We start from the raw sequence: 26,187 nt of genomic DNA on the forward strand, positions 1-26,187 counted from the left end.
TTTCATCACAGAAAGAGGCAGTCTCTGCACTTGCTTAGTGATTCTGACTCTGCTCATTGTTATTTTATCAGTTTATCAAATGATCTCTGTTCTATGCAATGCTCTACTATGAGGTCAAAAGTTGATACGGAATTGTATACTGTAGCTGCGGGTCTTTTCTCTCTCTCTCTCTCTCTCTCTCTCTCTCTCTCTCTCTCTCTCTCTCTCTCTCTCCTCTCTCTCCCTCCCTCTCCCTCTCTCTCTCTCTCTCTCTGTCTTCTTCTGGAACAGCTTTCCGCCCTTCCATTAAAGTCTCATGGCATTCAGTAAACAGGAAGGGCCCTTAGGGTAAAGCACGCTGGCTCACCTCGCGCACTCACGTGCCAGCCCAGATGATCATTATTTAGTGCTCTGTCTCAGAGGCATGGCGAGGGCTGTCTGCTGGCAAGGCTCGGGCAGGAGAAGAGGGATGACACCGGCCTTGAATCTTTCGCTGGAGCTTTTGTTTATGTGAGGAAGTGCAGACTGATGCTCAGCGATGCAGTAAAAATTCCATCCGAGGACTCTGTTTCCCAGCTTGCAGTTTTCAGGCATTTTTACAGCTCTCAGACACACATGCTGGCAGGTCCAGGTGTGAGGGAGTGCATCTGCACGGCGGTGAGAGAGCCCTAATGGTTGCAAGGTGACCCCCCCACCAACTCTCACATAACACACACATACGCACACACTATAACACACACACACAGACACACACACGCACAGAAATGCACACACACACACTAACACACAGACACAGAAACGCACACACACACGCAAACATACACACATGCACATGCACACACAGACACACACACAGACATAGATACATGCACACACACACAAGCATACGCACACATGCACGCACACACATGCACGCACAAACACACACATGCACACACATGCAAAAGACACACACATCCACACGTGCACACACACATACACATACACACACACAGACACACAGGCGCACACACACATGCTCACACACATGCAGACACGAAGACACACACAGACACGTTCACACACACACGCACACACCCGCATGCACACACATATGCACACACACACGCAGACACGTAAACACACACATGCACACACACAGGCACGCAGACACACAGACACACACACACACACACGCAGACACACAGGCACACTCCACCCTCTCTCCCCTAACATGGGGAGGAGCTCCCAGGCCAGCTGTTTCCCTTCAGTCCAGCTCCAGTATGAAAAATGAGTTGCTGCTGATATGGAGAGTACAGCAGCTGACTGCCAGGGGAGCTCTACCTATTGACTGTGTTCTCTCACAGCACATTCCTGCTTTGTTCCCTGTATGACACACACTTTCCAAAATGTCCTCACTTTAATAAAGTCTCGGGAATACGGTGCCATTTCCCAGGTAGAACGGCAGATACAGTTAACGTGCAGCATAAATGCTCACAGGAAGCCAGGAACAAACAGGGCCTGCGGCTCCGTTTTTCCCTGCCTAATTTGGTTAGATTTCACTGGCAAACAGACGTTAAAATATTTGATCTTTGATTTGTTTTGATATTAACAGAAATACAGAAATTGGAACAGAATAACACCACAGTGCATACAGCACATGAAAAGAACAATACTGAAGTGAATTCATTCTAGCCACACAATAAAGGCATTAAACCATCTACGTTCTATAATGCTCACAGAAAAACAGGAATGGCATTTGTGAGCGTGTACACCATTCTGTCATTCATACATTTCATCCTTTCACAGGGAATTGTACACTAAAAATATCATGAATGGTTTCATTTAGTAAGGTCTCTGTTGCATTATAACCCTGTGTGCAACATTTGAAGGTAAGTGTATTTTTAAAGCTGCAGTATTTTTAAAGCTCACTGCACATAATACTCAAAAACACTGGACATATTTAGCTATGCAGTGTGACTGCCACAGCAAGCCCCTTGAGATTCTCGTGTAAAATCAATGTTCTATTAAGAATCTATCTGCAAGATTAGAAGGTTAAACAAGTTACAGATAAAAATAAATTACTTCCCGGCATACAAAACTACATTTGTCATATGCAAAATGACTCACAAATTGAACCTGCCTGAATCTTATCACATTGTGAACATACCTGTAGCACTTGAGTTATGCCAATCATAGACTGAAAAAAATTACTTCCCTTTACATCTGATATGCGGTACATTCTCTACACCGTATACCACATGGACATCAATTATTCTGATAAAGCATACTCATATCAAAATAACTGCCATATTAGCAAATTCTCTGTAAAACGTGATGGTTATATGAACAACAGGTAAGAAAACCAGCCTTCAAACAAAAGAATGTAACTACTGTATAGTATTCACCCTACAGAATGTGGCCAATCCAGGAGGTGAGACATGCAAAAAAAACTAAAGGAAGATAATATTCTCAGGGGTTTGTTGGCCATGGTGGTCTCCTGAGAAGCTTTGTTTTCACATGACATTAAGAGCATTAATCAATGGAATCAATGGAACATGCAACCTCATTTCAATGTTCTAGTCTCTCCTGTCCATAAGCTGTATACAAATGTATGACATACTTCTCTAAAACACACTTGTGGCTCCAGCCACAAGTCAGAAATATGCTGATCCTCACTGTATACTTATAATTTGCCTCATTTCTAAAGTGTCATGTATAATACATCAACTACAACAAAGAGAACATACAGACTGCCACCCAAAACCCCAAAACAACGATGCCTTCATAGATTTAGGCTGCAGTTCAGACGAAACGGCAAGACTCCAAATGTTCAGATATGTCTTGTATTATAAATGTGACTACAGATGAAATACAAGATGTGTTGCCTTTACCCAGTATTCTCCAATTTGTAAGACACCTCCTTTCAAATGGTAGGTTTCACATACAGACTTTGGTTTTGAGACATGAAATATAAATCAATATACACAACATTTTCTGAGGGTGAGATTGAGCATACAAAACCATGATTTTTGAGAAAAAGGTTCCCACTAAACTCCAGAAGGATAAAACCAAACTTCTTCCACCTTGGTGATGGCTGTGACATTGCATTGTTTGTGATACAGACAAGGAAAAAGAGTCAGAAAATGGGTATACAGTTCTGTGAACATTTTATCTGGATTTGGACTTTGTGTTGTGCATCAGAGCTAAAATGTTGCTATTTTCCTGTCTATCTCAGAGCGTGCGGTGTGTGTACTGCTAGTATCGCTATCATTGACTATGGCAGATATCACAGGCGCACTAGAGGCATGGCTTTCAAGCTGTCATTGGAAAGTAGAGGAGAGACAGCACACCTGTGGTGACACGCAGTACAAATCTACGAGTCCCTTATGACCGAGACCCGCACCGAAGACTTTCAGACCGATAAGCCGACAGGCCAAGATATCTGATACGATACAGCTCCCCCCACACGCCCTGTAATGGCATGTTGTAAATATTCCAGCATGATAAACAGATAAAGCCCTCATAAAGAGGAATGCATCATTGATACATAATCCACATTCGCAGCCTCGTGTGACAGGCTTCTGGATCTGACGCCTAGCCAGGGTTCAGGCACCAACGCTGCAGGCGCAAGGGAACTGTACAGTCTCCGATGAGAGAAATGATAACGCGGATATCTCCCCCCCCACACTCTTGCCCACACTCATTCCTGGCCTGTATTCTTCCACGGTGTGCCAGCATTACAATCTTCAATTTTGTTGAAACAAATGTTTTGTAAAGTCCCATGCATACAGAAGGGATTAGTTATTTTACGAATGAGAGCTGGTAAAGAAAACATTGTGGCAAACATTAATATGCAAGTATCAAATGAGTGACCATGCAGTATCGGACTGGTGCTCAGAAAACACAGCACATTACATCAGCTTTACATCAGAATCAGACTCTGGTGTTCAGAATAAAATATATTTCCATAGAGCAGACACTCAAAGACATTTTGAATATTAGAATATTAGTATTAATATTACAAGGCTTCTCAAAAAGGAAGAGTCCTGCTAATCAGAGGAATGTCAGACATACCAGTAACTAATTATTGAATTAACCTGAACAAAAAAAGTTTCATGTTTTTCTTCATTCTGAGATTTTCTCAGTATTTATGTTTCCAAAATTCTATTCAATAAAACCACCAGGAAACTATTTGGCTTCAGCGCGTGTTATTAGACAGTTAAAAAAATCTATTATTGGACACAAAGCTAGAGAATATGATTCAATATTTCCAGCACTGGCTACTATGTATGCTCTTTTAGGGGAAATGAGTCAAATGGGTCTTGAGGCTAATTTCCATTGCTATCATAATATTAATTTATATGCCTTCTTCCAACAGAATGTATACATTTTTTGCTTTGTACACCTGCCTTAACCTCAATCATAAACATAGAGCTGGGAAAAAGCATAAGTGGAACACATTTCAGCACAACAGGCATACATTTACTAATGATTGTCATCCTGTCAAGGTGTGTGTTGGCTCCTTCATAGACAGTGTATCATTTGACCCAATGGACCATCCAAATCTGAACATGCTTCCCATTCCAATAAACTAGAGATGTTTGTGCATGTCTGTTATGTGTAGGTAATTAGGCATAAACTGCATGTCAAATGGACAAGCCTCTTACTGAAATATGTGGAATATGGATTACAGCCTATATAGCCAGAGTTCAAAAGCATTTTGCATCCAAGATTACAATTTACAGTGATACAGTGTACATGGTTTCACCTGGTCTGGCCTAACCATGTACACAGTGACATGCATATGATTCTACAGACTAATAAGACTAATTTTGATGAATGACAATGAAGACACAACTGTTCATAATGCCTGTACTTTATTGCTTTATAAAAGAACTGTAATCACTTGCTCATAATTGGAATTGACCGAATTACCCAGTAATTATATAGCAGAGTAAAGATAAGTGCTGTCATTGTCATTTTTAATTAGAATTGACCCAGGGTCTGATGAGGAAAATAGCGCATTGATTCCCGCCCAGACCTTTGCTGTCGCTGACATTGCCTATCGTTGGCTCTGCTGACTAATGGCGAGGCGCAGTCCTTGCCCGCCTTTGCTTCAGCTCAGGTTTTATTCAGTCAGCCTTCTCGTCTCCAGCCTCTGATAGGGTGGGGAGTGTGGGGGTTTGGGGATGGGCATGAGAGGGGTTTTTACATTTGGCAGAGACTGTCTGCATTGAGGGTGGCCTATCCTTTATCGCCACCCTTTCCGCCTCCGATACCTTTTTTGATGTTAAAATGTATAACCGTGGTTTAATTCCTGAATAGTTCTATCAGCAAATCTAATGTCTGGTGTAGATGGCGGGTAATTCAATGGGTGTAGCTTTCTGAGAAGAAAAAAAACAAAGCACTGATTAATCTCAGCTTGTGTGTGTATTTGATATTTTTTCCGCAGGATAGCATCTGTCTCCAATATAACCCTGATTACTTTCTTTTATATTACCCCAAACTCCAATTTAACATGATCTACCATGCTATAACATGATCCTCTGTTTTGTTAGATTTTTGCTGAATCGCTCTGCATCTCTGATACACAACCTTTTAAAAAATCTGCAGTGAATGCGCTTCACTGTACACAAAAGGCAGCTTCTCTCAGACGTCCCCAGCTCTTTGTGTTAAGATGTGCTTTCTATTATGCGCTCTTAATGGACTTGCCTTTCAATTTCAGTCGAAATCCCCGGGCTCTCTGCAGCCTACGAGGTACTCCTCTGTGTGTGCCTTTAATCATATGGAGTACATTTCTCCGAACTCCAACACAATAGCATGCTTTATGACATCCTGTTACTATTTTGGTCTTTGTAACTTCAGCTTTATAGTAAATATCTCCTGCCTGTAATGAAAACATGCATGTAAAAACGAAGCAGCCTTGTACTGCTTTTGCTGCTTAAAGCCACGGCATCAAAGTGGAGAGGCTTTCTCACAACACCATTTCATAAACATGAAGCTTTAGCCTCCCTTTGCACTGGGTCAACATTAAAGTTGTAAGAGAATAAAACATTTGAATCAGCTTACTGGATGACATTTATCTCCTTCAGCAGAGAGCGTGTGAACAAAGTGCTATCAAACCACGGTAGCTAGCATAAACAGCAGAACTGAAATGCTTTCGCCAGTAGAAAGTCTGAGTTCCACAGGAGGGATATTAGAATGACAATGAGAAATGTATTGATTTTGATGTATTGGTTTTTCCTAAAATTGTGTAAGAATACTATTAACCCTTATATAACTACTCCAGTGTTGTGTCCCAGAAGATTTAGATTTGAGTTGTGTGGTACAAGGTGGGTACCATGAAGGGGAATATCAAACTGTAAAGAAGGTCTGTACAATAGAGTAGTATTCTCTATCAAGCCTTCTATATCAATTACTAAACTGCACTGCACAAAAAATAATGACACAAAATTAGAATGAAAGAGGCGATGCCAACATCATAATGCTTGCATTATTCATACACTGTATAACAGATGTGATACTTTTTTCATATTAAATATATCATCCAATTAAACAGCACCTTTGAGCTAAATGTTACCTTACACCTCCAAGGTTTTGTCTACAAGGTACTATTGTGAAACTTGCAGGAGCAAACTTTGTTTCTGGGATTGAAATTGAATATCATCTGATGTACAGCACCCCCAGTACTTTACAAAGTGCTTCTGCTCCTCATTCTCATCCATCACTTAAAGTTCAATAAACACTTTAATTTCTGTTTTCTACAACAGCAGCATTACAAATAAAAAATGCTATCGTTATTATGCACATTCTAACAAACTGCACAGAATATAAAATAATCAAAATTAAGACTGACCCAGGGCATATAAAATAATCCAAATGAAGACTGACCTAGGGCATATAAAATAGTCCAAATGAAGACTGACCCAGGGAATATAAAATAATCCAAATGAAGACTGACCTCTTCCAAAAACAATGCCCTCCATGACCTGCAATTCCTAGTAAATAATTCTGAATGGTCCATTTCCATTTGATGCTGAGTGAATGTATTAAAATTCAATTTTTCAACCTGCCTCCCTCCCTGGTAATAAACCAGATACTGTCTGATTTGGGAAAACAAAGCAGGAGGACTTCTCAGCTAACATTGTGCTAAAGGAGATGAGTTTACATCTTGTGCACAGGCCTCTACATAATTTATACCCCTCTCCTACCCATAAAATGGATTTCTTAGAAGGCATTAACGGGAATGTCTGGCGTTTTATCTCTCCCGGTTGGTCACCAGCCAGTGTGTGTGGTGCTGCAATCTGCGGCGATCGAGAGGTGAGATTTTTCTATTGAAATGAACAACGGATTGGGGACTACAGATCTCCACTTCAGCACTAAGCAGTTATTATTTCATAAAATTGGAAAATAACAAAGGCTTGCCAGTTAAATATATTAACATAAATGTTTCACATTTAAGCGTACATAGTTTGAGGCAAGTGTCAAGTCTGTCTCTATTCGGAATTTAAATTATATTTAAATATTCTAATTTGAATGTTAGTCCAACTGACTGAATCTGGACTGAGAAGTTGCATGTGCAGAATTGTCTTGCATTCTTGAATTATTATTGTAAAGAACGAGCACTTTCCTGATACGGCCCATGATTTTATCCGCTGATAATTAAGGGACATTATAAGTTCTGGGGATATAAAATAAGGCAATTGTTGACAGAAATGTGGATTTCTCCACATAAGAAAGGGGAAGACTGGAGCAAGCCTCCCTGTGCCTCGCTGCTGAGACTAAATGATGTTGGATACATCTAAAAAGCAGCTGGAGACCATTCCTGGATCAATCAGCCAGGAAGCAGCCAAGCGTGCAAGATCTGCTAGGTGCGCCTTGTTCTTTTCTGAAGATGCAGGGGATTATTCTCTTTGGCATCCAGAAAGGTTTTCAATTCGTATCAAGGCCAGTGAGTATCCCTCACTTTGCTGCATCTCTCCTTGGTCTTAATGGAACAGCCTGAGCCTCTCATAAAAAAAGCATAATTTCTTTCGTTTGAGAAATGTTGTCCTGCAGAAAAAGTAGCCATGTACTGCAGGACTTCAGAGCCTGGCTATTACAGGAAGCCAGATAATGGTGACACAGTCAGAATGTCAAAATGCCAGGGGCAGTCCATTCCTTCATATTACAAAGCTTCTTCACACAGCTTAATGGATAGACCCAAAGCAATACTACGCAGAGGAACAGAGGCTAAATTAATCTTCGTATGAGAAGCCAAGCCAGTCAGAAGCCTTGCTGATCCCTGTGTGTGCCTTGAGGCTTGAGTACAAAGGAGATGGGGGAGAATGGCGGTTAAGTGGCATATTTGGCATCACAAAACAAAGAACGAAAGTAAAAATGCTGGCCTTTTGAAATAATGTAAAGCTCTCAGAGGGGCAAAGCTTATGGAACTATACAGCGCTGATCGTTACACTAAAGAGAGCGAGTCAAAACACTTTCAGCTTCCTACCTCTGATAGGGATTGGGGGCACTCTCCCTTGTCTTTCTACCATCTCAAATCAATGGGTATATATTAAGTGCTCATCCTAGCATGGCCTGCATATTGAGCGGCATGGACCACAGGCCCTGTGTGCATTGAGGAGAAAGCGAGAATGTGTCACAGAAGTGCAGGACTTGCAAAAGGTTCTCCTGTGAACCTATAATGCAGCCACCGTGGGGCCCTGGAAAGAAATGAGGATGGTACCAGAGGGCTGCTTTGTGCTTTCATCTTCCTGGCATCTGAAGTTAAAAAGGGAAATGTCAGAGGAAACACTCTCACACTAATGCTTTCTTTCTAAGACTGTTTTGATAAGCAGAACCAAGCTTCTGGGTGTGCCCTATCATTTCGTGAATACAGGATCAATGCTTTTCAGAATGGTTTAGTACTGCAGCATTGAGGCTGTCACACAGAAGTGCTGCCTTGGCCACCTTTTCTGCCAACAACGTAGTCACACTTAACACAAGTGGAATACGTTGTGAGCATATCTCATTGGTTTTGGATGTCATATTCCAGTGAGCTGTAGATTGGAGGAAGGTGGCAGCTTGGACTTGATATACCTTGTGGAAGCTAGGAGTAAAAGGAAAGATAAGGTCTGGTAACTGGGGAAGTTTTAAGGTTTTACATGACACTGCTCTATTTCTTAAACATGCAGATGAGGTAGTGACTGACTGTACTTCTGATTTTCTAGGTCATCTATTCACAGACAGGGAAACTTTGGGAATTCTGCATGACAACCAAATTAACATACAGTACAGTATAGCTCAGCTATAGTGAAGAATTGAGCTTAGCAGCTGAGGTAGTGAGTCACCACTGCAAAGGTGCAGCAGAGGAAAAATAATTTAGAGCCACCAATTAATTCAATGGTAGACAAAATGTATTTGAAAAGAAAAGCTCATTGATGCTGTCACTGGAACAGTTTTAATTCCAAACATTTTTCAGAACAAGAAAAACCTTGCTGAACTAACAATGAACAAAACACTCAATTCTTTGACTTCCCTGGATAAAGACTTTGCGTTATTTTGCCAAAATGCTTGCTCATGCAATACAAGTCAAAACATCTGTAAAATGTCAGAGGAGGCCTATCCGTTTGCAAAAATACACGAAGTCATACTCTTATTTTTCTGTGGGATTCCAAAGTGCTGATGTTTCCTTTGATCAACCTCCACATCTCTCTATACTACAGTTTGATTCATATCTTCCTGAGAAGCCCCTCGAGGTTTGGTAATGCTGAATGCAGGCAAGTATGGAGCCCCATCTGCCCTCAGCTGAAGCCTGAGCATGTGTTTCCAGCTTCTGCCTGTGCCTGCTGTCCAGCCAGCCCCCCTGACATGAGCAATCTCTCTGTGACCTTCTCCAAAACAAGAGGCTACTTAGCCATCCTGCATCTGTCCCTGGCTAAACAAAATCCCGTAAAATCTTAGAAACCACACAAAGTCTTTGTAGCTTTTATTTTTGGCTACAATTGTTGTACTGCATGAATAAAAATATCTATATGTATAATATATAAAGCCATTGTGATGTGTGTGCAATTACCATTTTCTTAATTAAATCAGCACAAGTCTCTTATGAATTCCATTAACCTGAGACAAAAAAATGTAAGTTAATTTAGCAGTGCTGTGTTTAAAGGGATTATCTATACTGTAAGTCTCCCTGTCACTTCTTATACTGTTGGTACTTTGGTTCAGGCAGATACTGTTCCTTGCAGAGTCACGTCTTAATATTACATCACACTGGTTTCCCAAAACACACATACATACGCATATGCATATATTTACTAAGGGTTGCAAGGTATCTAATTTCTCACACATTCTCATACTAAAAGCCAAAACAATAACATATTCGAAAGTGTATTATAGTGGCTAATCATGTTTTTTTAAGGCCTGAAGCTGTACTAGGTTTTTTACTTATCAAATGTGTTTTTTGTGGTTTCTAAACACACTTAGGAAAAACTGATGTGCAAACTGCTTCCAGTACCACTTGCAAAAAACTGTGACTTAACCCTGTTGAGTCTGTGTTCTGTGCATCAAACAGATTGCTGTATGGAATTTAAGATGTCAGTAGCCATTTACATAATACTTACATAATGTGACTTATCCTTAATGTGGATAAAGGCAGTGACTGGATGCGTGTTGTAACCACATGCAGCTCAGATGTATGGAGGTAAATCAGCTTATGTCTCCACAATTTGTGTAAGATGTACCACACTTTAAGGGCCACAACTTTATTGAGGAGAATGTTAAGTTGCATAAGGAAATGTAAAACTGAACTTCCCCTATATCCTATAGGCCCTCAGAGGATAGATGGACAGACTTCCCTCTAAGAGGATACTCACCTCCCCGTATACCCCAAGCTCAGCTAGTCACAAAACAGACAATGCAGAGCATAAAGTCAGCAGCAGTGCATAATTCCAACAGAGACTTGTCTGTTTGAATATATATGAGCCCAGAGAAAATGGGGGAGAAAATACTCTGGGATCAAATTTCTTGTACCCTAACTGAAAAACACCTGACCTATTCATAGAATACCCACCACAGTCCTGGTTGAATGAAGGCTGGGGACTGGAAGTGGTCTATTATAATTGGAAAACAATGATTTTTCCTGTTTTCTTCTGCTGAAGTTACAATATGGACATGAGAATAATCAAAGCGGCAATTACCGCCCTTGGGTGGTCTTTTAGTCAACTTACAAAAGGAGGCCGCCTCTTTGATGTCATGATATCTCTCTCATTTGTGTCATTAAAAACTTGGTGAAAATGGGAAACATGCCCATCATTTAGTCTAGTCATCTGTATGTTAAATTACTACTTTCAGGGCCTTTTTTTGATAATAAGACTGGACTAGAATGAGATTAAATAGAAACATCCAGTGAGCAGCAGTTCTGCAGGCAAAATGTGTTGTCAATGAGCGAGGTTAGATGAGAAGGGCCAGACTGGTCAAAGCTGGCAGGAAGGTGATAGTAAGGCAAATAAGTCTTTTATAGATGATCTTTTAAAACTTTGATACATTTTGTCTATAATAAAATATATTATATAATCCCTACAAAATGCAATATGTAAAGGCTGAGCTTTCAGCTCAGATAAAGCAACAGTCACTGTGGTACATCAATGAATGCATACTCAAAACTACCACATTCTAAAGTTATTACACATAATGTCAGCACTTTGTGCTCAATGAACACTGGAAATGAAATATAATTAATTATAGTCGGAATTAAATATAATTTATTCACCCATTAAATGCAGCTTGATGAAGGATTGCATGCATAAATAATAGAGCAAAAAAAATAAAGACACAGAATGAATACTGTGAATTTCCAAAAGTTACTGCGAAAGTACTGTTTGGACTGTTTATGCACTTCCCCAGTTAGCTACATATAGTACATATCACTCCAATTCCTAATTTAACAGTCTGTTCATTTTTACCACTGCTTTGATAGTACTACCCCACAGCAGTTACACCAGCATCTTCAGAGTAAGGAGTTCTCTGTCTGAATCTCTGTCTGAAAATAAATCTTTCATGAGGGCAGCTCATGAATCTTAAGCACTTATTTGGTCAGCTGTACATATGTAATTAAAGATGCTCACCAAATTCTTTCATGTCTGGATTGTCTGAACCAAAATTTATAGCAGAAACAATTAGAATGATTGCGCGACTTCAGCCTTACTTATGGTTGTACGGGAAGCAAGATTGAACTTGCAAGTGTGAAGCGGCGGTGGCCATTTCCTTCTTGCTTAATTGCAAAAGCAGTACACCATAATCCCTGGCATGAAATCCACTGGGTTAATGCGCAGTTAATTTGCTCACAAACCTCAAAATGCATTAAGCGTGCTTCACAGTTATGCGAAAGGTTATATTTCTACACAGCTGATTAAATGTGTCTGTTTTAATGTGTGTTCTTTAAACTCCTAAAGCACAATGCGCACTATACACTTGATTTAAATGTAACAATTTAAAAAAGCCATTAGAGTAGTTGATTTTCCCGCTTGATTTCCCTCCTGATTTTGTGAAATAGACGGTACCCCAGCCTTCTCTGATCCAAAGAGGTAGAATCCTAGAGCCTCAGGACAGCATTATGTTCTAGAGGGAGTTGTATTTAAAGGCTCCCCAGAAGACATGGCAGCTGATATGCAGGTAGTGTGCAGTGCTGTACCCATACTCTAAAAATACAGCAAGAGGGAAACTTGAGGACGAGGCATGCGACAGGCCTTGCAGCGATACAAAAAGAGACGTCTGCCCAACTCCCAGCACAGTCCTCTGTAACCATGAGAGATCAGGAACCGCCTACCAGAGAATTCAAACAAGTCGCACACTGTTACACGCGCCATGACAGATAAAAATGGCAATTAGCCTTCACAAATCGACTTAATTTGAGACTTAATGTATTTGCATGGAGATTTTAATAACATTAGGGCTGACTACATGGATGTCAGAATTTAAAGGACGGGATTCCATGACAGGTGGAACGAACTGGGAGCGTAATGACTGCTCCAGTCATCACAAAGCCTGTAGGGAAATCTTCATGTATGTAAGCTATTCTATATTAAAACCTACCAAGGATAGTTTGTTAACTCTCACATAATCTGTGTGGACATGCTGTGTATAAATAGCTGTGTATCTCTCAAGTTATAGAGTTGGTCTATGTGCAAGTTAACAGTAGATCTCAATACTGAAATAATGGAACGGCCTACAGAAAACTGAGGGCTTCACAACCTTATTAATTTCTAGGTACTGTGATAAGGAGGGACAGGGCAGAAGAAGCTTATATTTAGCTGTTTAACTGTACATCCACACGGAGACAGTGAAGACACAAAAGAATGAATCCTGTGTGCCGTTCATCATAATAATCATGATTTATTATTTACTCAAATGCAATCATGGATGCATAACTGCCAGTTAAATATAAAGATATAATACGATACACATTACAAAGTGATGAGCAGGGTGTCAATGAAGTAACCAGTCGGCCACAGAGAATCAAGAAAAATATAATAAAGCAACAGGAAAGGTTCCGGATACACAGTGGAAACTAGCCCTACAACTGACCTTGTTAAACATTTATAAGAACTGTCTGAGACACTTTACTGGGGAAAAAAGTTTGTATGAAAACAGAGGATAAACTACACCCTTGGCAGTTACAAGGCTAGAAGTGTTCAAATTTTCCAATTTTGTGTAGAAACTCATTAAGCTGAAAAGCCGTAAAAACAACGGCCATGAAAAAAAAAAAAAATCTTTGAAATGTGCTCTTTTCTCTGGTGAATGAATTTATGACACACTGGCTCACATGTTGCTGGAAGAAAACCGTTGCTTTCTTTCCCTTGCAGAAGTAAGAATAGAACAGCAGGCATGGCGGAGGGAGTGGTGTGACAGAGGGATGATTAGAAACACAGATGGCAACTCCTCTCGGAAAAAAGAACATTCTGCAGACGTGACCACTTTGCTTATGACACTATAAAGAGACAGCGTTATAGATGCTGCCAATCAGTGAGAACCCCTTTGTGTGGCAGACTGAGAACCACGCTAAACAAGTCATAGTGCTACCCAACCAACACAGACAAACAAAAACACAAAACCCATAGAAGAACAGTGATGGGCCTTGAAAGACCAAGCATTATTTCTCATTGTTCTGGAAAAAAAAAACGTTGGTTATATCATAACTGTGTGGTTTTGTATACGAGAGGCACTTTTGCTAGATGCTGATGCAGTCAGTGTAATGGGAAGCTTGCTTTTTTTACTTCTGCAACAAAACGCTAATGAGAACAAAAGTGCATTGTGAGTAAACCCCCTGATCTGTTGTGCTATGCTGCACTCTGCACTGCAAACTGAGAAACTCAGCTGCTGACAAATTGTGTTGCAGTTATTGTGATATTGGCATTTGAAATTCACTTTAAAAAATGTTTTGTTGTGGACATCACATATCAGTAATTATACAGTATGTGAATAATTATAACTTGTTTCTAACTTTGCGACCATGATCTTTGACACTGTGACCTGGGAGTTAACAGGGAGTTGGGAGATAAATAAAAATTGTCAAGTTGCATCAAAGCTATGCATAATTGTTTAGTCTTTCTGAAATCTATCAACCTTTGTGACCTTCACCTTTGGCTTCCTAACCTGAATATCAATTTGGAATATGGAGGAATATGGAGGATGTTTCAAAATTAAGTAAAATCCATGTTGTTTTGGCAAAGTTAGAGGCTGTAAATTAAAATTCCTTGGTGGCCTTGATCTTGTGACCTTAAGAGCACTTTAGAAAAAACAACACAGAAACAAGCAGTGCCAGAAGGACTTCCAAAATTGTAATATCCATTTAATGACTTTGAGACGGTAAAATTTTGCTTGCATGTCCATCAGATTAATCTGTCCTGTTTGGACCTATGCTACTGAAATGTGTTTAATCCTCTGTCAGTCCTAAATTATGTGCTTATGCATGAGGTTGGCAAATGTAAGAGGTAGGAAACAACTGAAACTTTTGAGTGCAAAACCCAGATATGAATGGATAACCAGAATCACAAATTCTTTCTTACACTGTCAGTTATTCTTAAAAATAGACACATAAAAATAGAATAAAACTACAACAAAAAACAGGAAAGCACTGGCTACCATGAAAACAGAATACAATTATTTTGTAAGTGGATGCACAGGGAGCATCATTAAAGAAACACGCATGGACACTCCATTAAAGCCACAAAAAACTGTGAAATTTGTCTTGACCCCCTTAATAGAATGGCCAACACCAACATGCCTGCCACAAGCCCACTTCCAGATCTCCAGCAAAGACCCGAGAACATGTAAACCACAGCACCCTGTCGACATTTATTAACTAAATAAGCCTACTGACCTGACAGGGGATGTGAGTTCCCTGGGCCCAGTATCTCAATGGCTGCACACTACTCACCTCCATAAAACAGAGGCTATATACAAGGCATGCCTAAGATCACTATATGCATTCTAGCCAGGCAGAGCCTAGTTATACCATGCAAAGACAGTGAGAGCAAATGATTAAAAAGCATGTCCTATCAAACTTTGCTTTTCATTGAAATAATGATAAATTATTGTCAGTACCTCACAGTCATGTATTATATTTACTCAAATAACACATCTTGCTGGTTCCAAGAGACGTTTGTGTAAATAGACTGCAGCTACAGTAACACATGTACAGGTACACAAAGCAGGGGGAGGCTTACTTTCACCCCAATGTCCATTGAGTGTCATATTTCACTTCCCACGAATGGACAGTGATTGAGCAATATCAAGAGCCCCAGACAGCTTGTTTTGACTTACTGTATCTCAGAGTGGAAACATTTAAAAATATAATCCATAGGAAAAAGTTAGAAGCTTTCTCAGTTTTGAGAAGTGAAGCACCATGCTGGCAGTGATGAGTAAACAAATAGATGTTTACTGCAAGCTATTTGCCAACCGTGGTACCATAGAGCCAGTAAACTGTTTATCTTCTTTTCATCCGCCACACATAGCCATGGAGTTGGGCAGGGGTAGTAATCCTTCATTTATTTCAACAAAATGTTCATTCCTCTTCTAGTCTTTGAAATGAACCTAAGCCGTTGTTTCAATCCTGTCTTTTTGTCACGCTTAATTCTCACATTAAACTCAGTATAGCAATAATAGCATAAGAGAAGCACCAGAGAGAGGTCACTGCTGACTCACAAACACACACAAACACACTGCACATCATACACACACACACACACACACACACACACACACACACACAACTAAAAGCCTGCAGACAAGCTGCCCCAAAGTTTAATGCAATCTCACTACTGATACTAGATTACTCATGTCTCTTAAACCACAACTGTATCATGCAAAATAGGCAAAGTGCCATTATGTTATGCAAACGTTTCTTTATATACATACTTTCTTCCATGTTTCCATTATGTTTCAAGGTCTCAGGGCAGACCATTGCTTCACTTTCTGACTGTGACCTCATATCATTGACTGGATGTACAGTACTGCAGCAGTAAGCAATTACTTTGTTTCGACCAAGTGAACCTCAGCTCAAATCCTCTGCTGACCACTCATATAAGAATAGCACATTATAACAACTTACACTATGATCATCACAACGCTTAATGTTACCGTTTGATACAGTACTAAGTACTTCCACTATATTGTCCTAAGAGAGGAAATTAAAGAGAAGCTTCCACTATATTGTCCATAAACTGAAAACGAATGAGCAAATACAGTGCTTGTATGTCAAAAATTCTGTTTTTGCCTGACATATTATGTCAACTGTGAGTGGTGTGTGAGAAACACCTTTTGAAACCAAGCATGCGTGTTTGCACTTGAATTGGAGTCCCTTGATGTTATTTGTTTTGACTACACAACATGTTTCAGACAGCAAAAGAAAAAAGGGAGAAAAGAGGTTGTTCTCGATGAGCCATCCACATCCATGTCAGATCAGCTTAGGAGTGGAATTTAAAAAAGGCCCTGCTTTAGTCTCAGAGAGCAGGGCTGTGTTCATTTAAAGCTTAGCTGGGGAACAGATGTCCTCATAGCCTTGTATTGCACAAGAGCCGTTTTCATCGTTGATAGCAGTTGAGACTAGGTGATGCATATTTTGTTGTTCCCCAATTACTCATCACGCATTTTGACATTTAAAATTTGTTTTGTCCATGGGAGAGAAGTGAGACACACCATCTCAGAGAAGAAAAGAAAAACATAGGTCAGATCATTATAGTTAAATGTGACAATTAAGAATTGTTAAAACTACATATAGTCTTTTTACCTTTTGCTTCATTATTGGCTAATCATTCCCTGGAACTATGAGTCATAAAATAGATATTTTTGTGATATGTAAGTTCTGTAGCATCCAAGATGAACAGCCCATACATCTACACAAATGACACAATTGTGCAATTTCAGGGAAGAGGGATGACATACAAATGAATACAAATGAAAGTTAAAACTGGAGACATGATTTAAATTATATTGTAATTCCACACATACACTTGCCCAGTCTTAATACCCTGATTCTGCTTGATAAAGATTCAGTGAAAAATACGATACTATCTGATAACTCCCCCTTCTCCCCACATTAAGCAGCGTGCCACTAGAGAATCTCATGCATTGGGATCTTGGCCGAGTTTAGAACGGCCATGTCTGGTGTCCAAGGAGAGACGTTTGAGCTTGGGCAGTAAAATGCAGCCTGACAAATCAATGGCTGATATGCACAGACAGGCTATCGTGAGCAGCCCAGTTTCCTGGCAGCAAGTGAGCACGTTGGCCTTCACAGAGGGATGGCTTCAGAAATGTGATGTGACACGAAGAGACGGTGGAGTAAGACTTGTGCAGCAATCACACGGCAGGCTAGTGTAACGCTGACTGTCAAGAGAGGTGGCTTCGTACAGTATTTCTGAATGTTATGGGAAGAAGGAAATTACCCGTTGTAATTCTTTGGACTTCTTAAAACACTGGTGCTCATCAGGCCATGCAGAGCTGTCTGTATGCCTCTGAAATGCTTGTCTGCATGTAATTCATACTTGAAAAGAGGTGCCAGAAGGCCCAACAGCTACAGAACAAACACTAAGTGATGGCATGCATGGATGTTGATTTTAGAAAGGCCACCTCTGAATGCTTTCAAACTTACTAGAATCAAGGACATGTCTACTCTATTCTCAGGAGATTTTCAAAATGATGCAAGTGATTTTTGAATTTTGTTTCCAGCCATGCAGCAGCTAAGTGCAAAGCCATTCTGAGGTACAGTGTATATCTTGCTGCGCAATCTAATAACTCTAATGACTAATGTGAGTAACATTTTCTGTCTCCTCAGTAATTAACATATTTCTCAACAACCCCTCCCATTCGACTAGGAGTCCCAGACAGTTGAGACATTTAATGAGGAAAAGGGCTGGATTTATGTCTGGTAAGGGTGTTTACAGTATACTGTAACTCTTAATTGGGCTGTACTGTAAATCTTACTTATTACATGTTTACAACAATTGTGAGCACACAGATACGAACTTACGCCAAAATATATATTTTTTAATCTGACTAAAACTGAAAAATGTGAGTTTGTTTTCAGATTTTTCCTGCGAATGCATGTCACAATGCTCTGACATGTTCTTGGATGCCTTATTGTGAAATATGGAAGGATAGTCATAGCTAAAAATCTACAATTGTGAATTGGCTGGATGCGTATACGATCAGTTGAGTAAAGAAATATTTGGAAAATAACTTAACTCTTCAAGAGTGTGCAAAGGGGACAGGCAGCTTAAATGGGATGTGTTGTCCATTTTAAGAGTTTAACATCATACTGTAGATCTGCATACTGTAGTGTATTTCACTAATCAAGCACTTCATTATGTTTTAGATAAACTGCATTTATGCTAGACTTGAAAACTCAAATGTCACCTGCTGGCTAAGAAACAATGATCTGTTTATTTGTCATAATTTTGTCATTATTTGTAATTAACAGGTTTATCAGAGTAGTTGTTTAGGTTATTCTATGCCATTTACATTTCTTCAAAGAATCTGTGCCTTAATCTTTGAACATATAATGCCCCTACCATTTCCGTTTAAGCCCCAATTATCTTCGGACCCTATTGAGAACTATCATTGTGACTGAAGAAAATATCAAGGGTTCTAAACATGGCCTCTGTCACTCCCACAAATCTTTTAAAGCCCATACCCCCTTACAAATGAAGACCAGCTTCAAAAACCAGTGTCGCTGCTGATGAGGACTTCTGCCCCAACTTCTGGGTCCAAAATCACACACAAACAAGAAAATGAATGCAGCTATTCAAATTTCCACCAAAAGGGGACAGCTAAAACCTGGACTGAACCAGAATATGCAGCCTTACTTGCATCTCACTAACAGGAAGGCACTACTCAAACATGGAGGGTCGGTCCCTCTCTGTAATTAGTCTTAGTGACACGGGCCTTGGAGCCACTACACATTACTGTGCAGCAGAGAACAGTAAGTGTTTTCACCTGTATGGCAGCTTTGCTTTACTGAGATGTACACCTTCACTACAGTTAAGTTACTCTGGAGCTGAGATTGAAGTGGTCACATTTCCCATCCCAGGAGCCCAAAGTTAATGCACAAGCAGCACAGTGTAACAACCATAAGAGCATGTGAGTACATCATTTTTTCTTGCATATATAAAATTGATTGAAGCCCCTCCCATTTCATATTCATATAGGCTAAAATGTTTTAATTAAATAATATATTAGCTTTGACTCAAAGTTCTCTAAGCCAAGTAAAATGAACATACATATGGGAAGAATTCATGGACATTAGTCCTGCATTAAGCAGAGATAATGTTCACACTTGTGAATATCAAATAATAAAAACTAAAAGTAGAGAACTGGGGGAGTGTAAATGCAGTTAATTTGACATGTTCTGCTGAGATTAGTTTTTTCTCGAAAGCGCAAGCACATCTTGTCCCTGTTCCTCAATAGGATTGTTCTTGGACAAAAGCAGATCCTTTTCAGCTAATTTAATGCACCCTCAAAGTGCCCATTCCTTTGTCATGCCTATTTGTAACTGAAATACTGTTCTCTTCCAATGCCGCCTTGTGGGTTTGCTTTTGCTTTGATTAAGCCTCTTGTGTTTTTGTCATTGTGCTCGACAATACCCATTTTTATAATGGATATGGTAAGACACCGTGGTTTGTTTATTTGAATAACTTCATCTTTTGGGTGTTTTTCCATAAACTACCATTAAGAGTGTCCTTTGGCCAATACTTACATCATAGGGACAAACAATTGGCAAATTCATGAAACAACAGAATCCCTGCACAGGCCCGGCCTTGCTTCCCTTTTCATTGTTGTCAGTAGTGGTTGTAATGGCGGCTTTCTCCTTGTTAATATACAGTCTGCTGGCCAGCACTAGCAGGTCTGTAGCTACGGAGATATGCCAAAGGTCTATTTGTGTACTTTTGTGAAATGTTTGCACAGTGTGTTGTTTGGGAGAGAGCAGAGCAAATATGGGGGAAATGAATGGCAGGCTCCTCTGTATTCAGGAATCTGAACACTGCATTATTGAATTATATTATGCATGAAACAAGAGCTTATTGAATAATCAAGGCAGACTTTGTGTTATTAATCAGCACAATTACCACAACATGATGCTATTTAAATAATTATCGGATAACATTTCTGTCTCTGAGGATGTATGACTGGAAAGCACTTGCCTAAATATAGATGCCTACCACAGTGCAGTCCCTGGTCTCAACATATACTGTATATCAATATTCATCAATTCACATTCCCACACCAACTTAAACACTTTGTGTCTTTTCCAGTAATTCACCAATATTCCACCTTTTCTGCAGGTCAATATACTCATAAAAGATGCATATAACTACTAAATACAATATATTATTCCATAAGTTATAGTACTATATATATATATATATAGTAATGATTAATATAGTATGAGAGAGAGAGAGAGAGAGATTAAACACCAACATACAGTAACCATAGACCTGCCACAATATCAAAGGCCCATGTTTGAATGTTAATGTCAAATCGTAATGTCAGATCAGTAGCCTGGCGAAGAGCCAACTTTTAATAAAGTACAGTAAAAATCATCAAACAAGGATAAATGCAGATTTCTAATCACAGATTCCCACTGTGCCTGATTCACAAACAGAGCACTAATTCCCTTCTTATTCTACAATACTGAGACAGGCAACAATCTGAGACTGACTCACTGCTTTTCACAAAAGTTCATTTTGAAATATTTCCATTGATGTATCTTTTCTTTAATTTTCTGTAATGGCAATTTTAATATTGAAGAATAATGCTCTATTTCATGCTGTAACCGGTGAAATATAATATTTGGGCATGAACAATCCTTTTCAAAATAGTTTGTTGAATGAATTCATTTTTGCATATTCATATTTTAACATGCTCATTTTCATATTTATTTTATTTCATTGGTCGGTTACCCCTGTGATCCCATGGAGGTAATTAACTCACATACATAAAATAAAATATATTTGTATACATTATATGTTTATATCTTATTGATGTGGTTGTGTATATGCATGTGTGTGAGATAAGAATGAAACGAGGAAAGAAATATTATACTAAAGAAAAGTGCACGGAAAATAGACACAGCAAGGAAATGAATCACACAAGCTGACACACATCATGCAACCATGTTTCACAATGTTCTGGCTGCGTTCCAGGAAGCATGGCTAAAAAACTTTGCTCATTTGTTGTTAAAATCACATGGTCTTTACTGTTATTATGGCCGATTTTGAGTCTGTCCAAAATGTTGTGTATTTAACAGACATGTAGCAGATATGTAATACAACAGATAGCCATTAGGCCAAAAGCGGGGTTGACGATTCTTAAAATAGCCACTGTGGCATAAAATATGCCTTATAATGCTGATACTGTGCATAACTGACAAGCACTCATTGTCAATGGTAGCATTCCATCTATCTGCAGTGAGCTGTTAAAAATGATATCATACTGAAATCATACTGGGATCTGGTCCAAGGTAAACCAGCAACAGCATAATAAAATATATTTTGCTTACCCTTTTGGCTCAGAGTAGGGATCACGTCATAGAGGTTGTGTTGAGCTTTTAGATGACATTTACAAAGGATACACAATGAACAAGTAGGTGCAATGAGTGTAGGTGGTGAGTACGGGGTCTCCATTTAAAGGCATCAAATAATATCAAGCTGTTGTTTCACATTGAAATGCATACATTTCTACATATGGGCAGAACTACTTTTGGTAAGCACCTGGAGTATGGTAGACACAGATACAGAGTATCAGGCCGTGTCATATATAGCCCAGTCCACTACAACCAGTGTAGCAGACACTCAGCTTAGAATACAGCATGGTCAGCAACCTCCACTGGAAGCTAAGTCATACCTGGTAAATGTCTCCAAGGGAGGCTAATTCCTGTACTTCTGCTCAGGGCTGAAGAAGAAGCTTTAGCAGCCATTTAAATTAACGGTGTCATGTTTCTATGTTTACTGTACTCGCAACTTGGCCCCACAATCAGATGTCTTACTCCCTGCAAATCCCTACTTCTGCCCTGAAGTCAGAAACCAAGGCTCTCTGCCAATGGAACTGTTGCTTAATTCTGCATGGTGAAATAATCTAATACTTAAGCGAACAATCTCGCTGCCTTGCCAAGTCTCTCTCTCTCTCTAACACAGAAAGTCCATCCATACCCACTGTGTACTATGCCTCTTTGTTATCCCTCTATCATGCGCTCAGAAAGGCTTTTCATGTTGGAGGGAGAGCGCACAATCCAAACGTTGTTCGTTCCTTGATCTCACAGAAGAAAGCTGTACGATCAATATTACACAAATTCTATAATTCAATCGACCAGCAGGGATTCTATTGAAACAGCCAGTGCCCAGGATTACAGATATTTTACAGTTTTGTTCAGATATACGTTTCATAACCTTGTCTGTATGAAGTATAACATACAAGCTGGTGGAGAAGAAATTGAATTTGCTTCATTGGGACATCCTTCTATTGCGCTATTTAAAAAAAATGTATCATATAAAAAGCTCAATCATATTTACATTAATGTAACATTACTTCAGCAGACCTATGGGCCCGGGTGTAGCATAAGGCTTAGAGGACTGGGCTTAAAAGTCAACTTAACCTAAACATCAGTAATATATGCAGCTGTACATGGATTATATTTAAAAAGAACGGCAACTCTGTGAGCCATTCTGGATAAGAGTGTCCATCTAAAATATAAAAGCAAATACAACTGTACCTTTGTAACAGCACATCCCTTTATAGGTCTGATTAATATGGCATGGTTAACTTTTTCCCTCCTGTTTCCCATTTGGAAAAAAGCCATAAACTTTGTACAGTATAGTATGAGTTAAGACCATAAAAATATCTGACCCGTGTTCTCATGCACTATAATTCATATGCTAAGATTCCATGAAATAGACAGTGTTTTGACAGCACTTGATGTTGATAATCAAAAAGTAATGTGGAGCAAAATTTGTATCACAATCACTCTGTGGTAACATAGGAGTACAACATTACAAGCTTGTTTGGGTGCCAGTTTAAATCCTGAAATGATTCAATTTATTCCTCAAATTACTAATGTGAATATACTGTCCAGTATTTTAGGCAGCCATTTAATAACTGAGGGAAACTAAGCATTTACCTAGCTATATAGTTTATGTGCATGAACTTTGCAATGAATAGTGTATCATGTCAATTTCTGCAACTAATTTTTGCTATTTTACTGAAACCAGAAAATGCCAGCTCAGGGTTTTTGCAAAGATTATGCACTAAAGAAACTGTGAAGGCAGCTTTGCCACATAATACCAAGGACCACCTTTTCCCATTCCTTCAGGATAAAGATATGGAGGCACAATATACCAGAACAAATATGATTCAGTAACACATGCATTTTGAATCAAAGCAATGACTGTATGCTCTACAAAATCACTCTTAATCTGCAATGTTAGCGCTCTGACAAAATCTCACACTCTTCTTATGTTGACACAAAAGCATTCTCAAGCTGCACTGTACTCTGTGGTCTGTCATTATTTCTCCTGAATTGTGCTTTCCTCGTGATATGAATTTCCCTTGGCTAACAATCATATCAGGTTCTTACTCACTGTGGTCATTAAAGATACCACGGCACTCTTGCAAGAGTAGGGGGGTACCCTTGTGGCAACATTCCCAGAGTGACTCTCTCAATCTCATTATCATCCCCCAACCTAATTGCCAAAATCAATCACTTCCTCTCCTACTCTGATGTGTGATTAGCATTCTGGCACACAGATAGATGCTGCATATTGGCTGTGGCTAAGGTGAGTCATCCCTCTTCATAGTAAAATGCCTCGAGATTAAAAAATACCCTATGTGCATGCGGCTGGAAATGTATATTATTAATATCATTGCCGTTTATACTGTATGTGCAGAATTATGTAGAGCTCTTCGCACCATTAACATTTTGCACTTTCTCCCTACTGTATAAACAGTGAATACCTATGAACAACTCCCGTGTCATTCTCAAAGATTAGCATTTTTTAAATAGATGGCCTGAATGCCGTATCTAACATGGACTTGCGATTCAATCATATCTATCGTGTGTTCTTGTTATTAATTTATAAGGCTGGCCATCTAGGGAAGGGGGATAGAGCGTGAAATCCACAGACGCCCAGTCAAGAATTATTTGAACTATGCTGCATTTTCTATGTTTATATTGCCATAATTCATAATGAATTATGCAGTTAAGGCTTTGGCCTCGATGTAATTCTTTAGTAACAAATGTGGCACATAAAAACATATCTTTCATTTGTTGCTTTGCTTTTAGCGGTGTTTGTGCTCTGTGGAAAAATGTAGCAGCTGTCAACAAAATTCCCATCGCATCTGAAAGTGTGGAATCTAAGATACTTAGCATGCAGCGGACTGGCACAGCCTGAAGACAATAGAAGAAGTGGAAAACTACGAAGCTACAGAATGATACATTATAAAATGAGAGCCTGTTCTATTAACCCCTTATGGGTGGATGAGACCTGCACATTACATCTCCCCTAACAGACAGATGCGAAGCCAGTGTTGAATTTGACCAGATGACCGTTTTTTCAAGACACATGACTTTCTATGGGTTTCCTATAGGGCGCCTTAGTCAATAATGGGTTAAAGGGATTCAACAGCATATTGCGGGAGTGATGGTAGACATGGGGACATAACTAGAGACCAGTGTCCTGAGAATTGTCCAGTGTCCAGAGTTAGATTATGTTAAATGCAATACTGAAAATCTAGAAGTGTCAAAATATCTATCTGAACTGTTATTATTGTGGTTATTATTACTATTATTATTCGTGTTGTTGTTTTTGTTGCAGTCGCTAATGCTACAGTTTCACCAGCTGATTTGGCAGTGTGTAAATGAAACTTAACTCTGTTCAACAGAGTGGGCCTGAAACAAGCTCTTACGTTCCTTAATAAGCAGTGTGACTTACTTCATGGGTTTAAACAGCGCCTGTCCATAGTTCTGGAACGTCATTATGAGCTTGAGTTGAGTCCCACCAGACTTCATGGCTGTTATGAAAGAGGAAACACAAAAGAGGTGATATTCAAGTGCTGTGACCTGGCAGCTATGCCTCCAATCCTCTGATGAGCACACATCCTAAAGTAAACAGCATACGCTCCATGTAGGGTAATACTGGGCCAGTTGCAACATGGGACGTTAAAACCGCCATTCTGAGTCTGTTGCAATTGAGATTCGCCTCTCGTTTGCACATGCCCATTCTGCATCCAAGTCTTCTCCTGTACTGATGAACCTATTCAGACAGCCCTTTTTGTGAACCTGAAGGCTTATTGTGTGCTTACTTTTGGGGCATTTAGGCCTGGCTTTTTCCCTTTATGTTTCTGCTGTAAAGTGTTTTAATGAAGTGTCTCTGTAAACACTGAATTGAATGATTTTTGCGTCAAATAATACAAAAAATTACTTTACATAAAATTAAAAAATGTCAGTGATTCTTAAAGTATTGAATCTCAAAAATGGTTTAGTGAATGTATGGGCTACAGTGAAATGTGTGACATGTTTTTTATGGGTACGTAAAGAGATTAAACTGTTTTCAAATGACACATTATTTATTTATGAATTACAATCATGAATCATATGAATAAGTTCAGGGGACCATTGGTTCCAAGCATTGACAGAACAAACATTAATTGCATGGCTTTGTTGTTGTGTGTGCTATTCCAGTTCACGGTGATACATGGTTG

General features: G+C 39.4%; 1 protein-coding gene across 1 annotated transcript in view; it reads right to left on the minus strand.

The window, feature by feature from the left end:
* The window catches only part of fam20cb (FAM20C golgi associated secretory pathway kinase b), a 50,624-nt gene that overhangs the window by 19,105 nt on the left and 5,332 nt on the right, over positions 1 to 26,187 (minus strand). Inside the window, exon 3 of the mRNA XM_061232739.1 lies at positions 25,419 to 25,497. Coding sequence (XP_061088723.1) covers positions 25,419 to 25,497 — 79 coding nt within the window. The remainder of the gene's footprint in view (positions 1 to 25,418; positions 25,498 to 26,187) is intronic.

The sequence above is a fragment of the Conger conger genome, chromosome 2 (genome assembly GCF_963514075.1).
Source record: "Conger conger chromosome 2, fConCon1.1, whole genome shotgun sequence".
In the NCBI taxonomy this organism is placed as follows: Eukaryota; Metazoa; Chordata; class Actinopteri; order Anguilliformes; family Congridae; genus Conger; species Conger conger.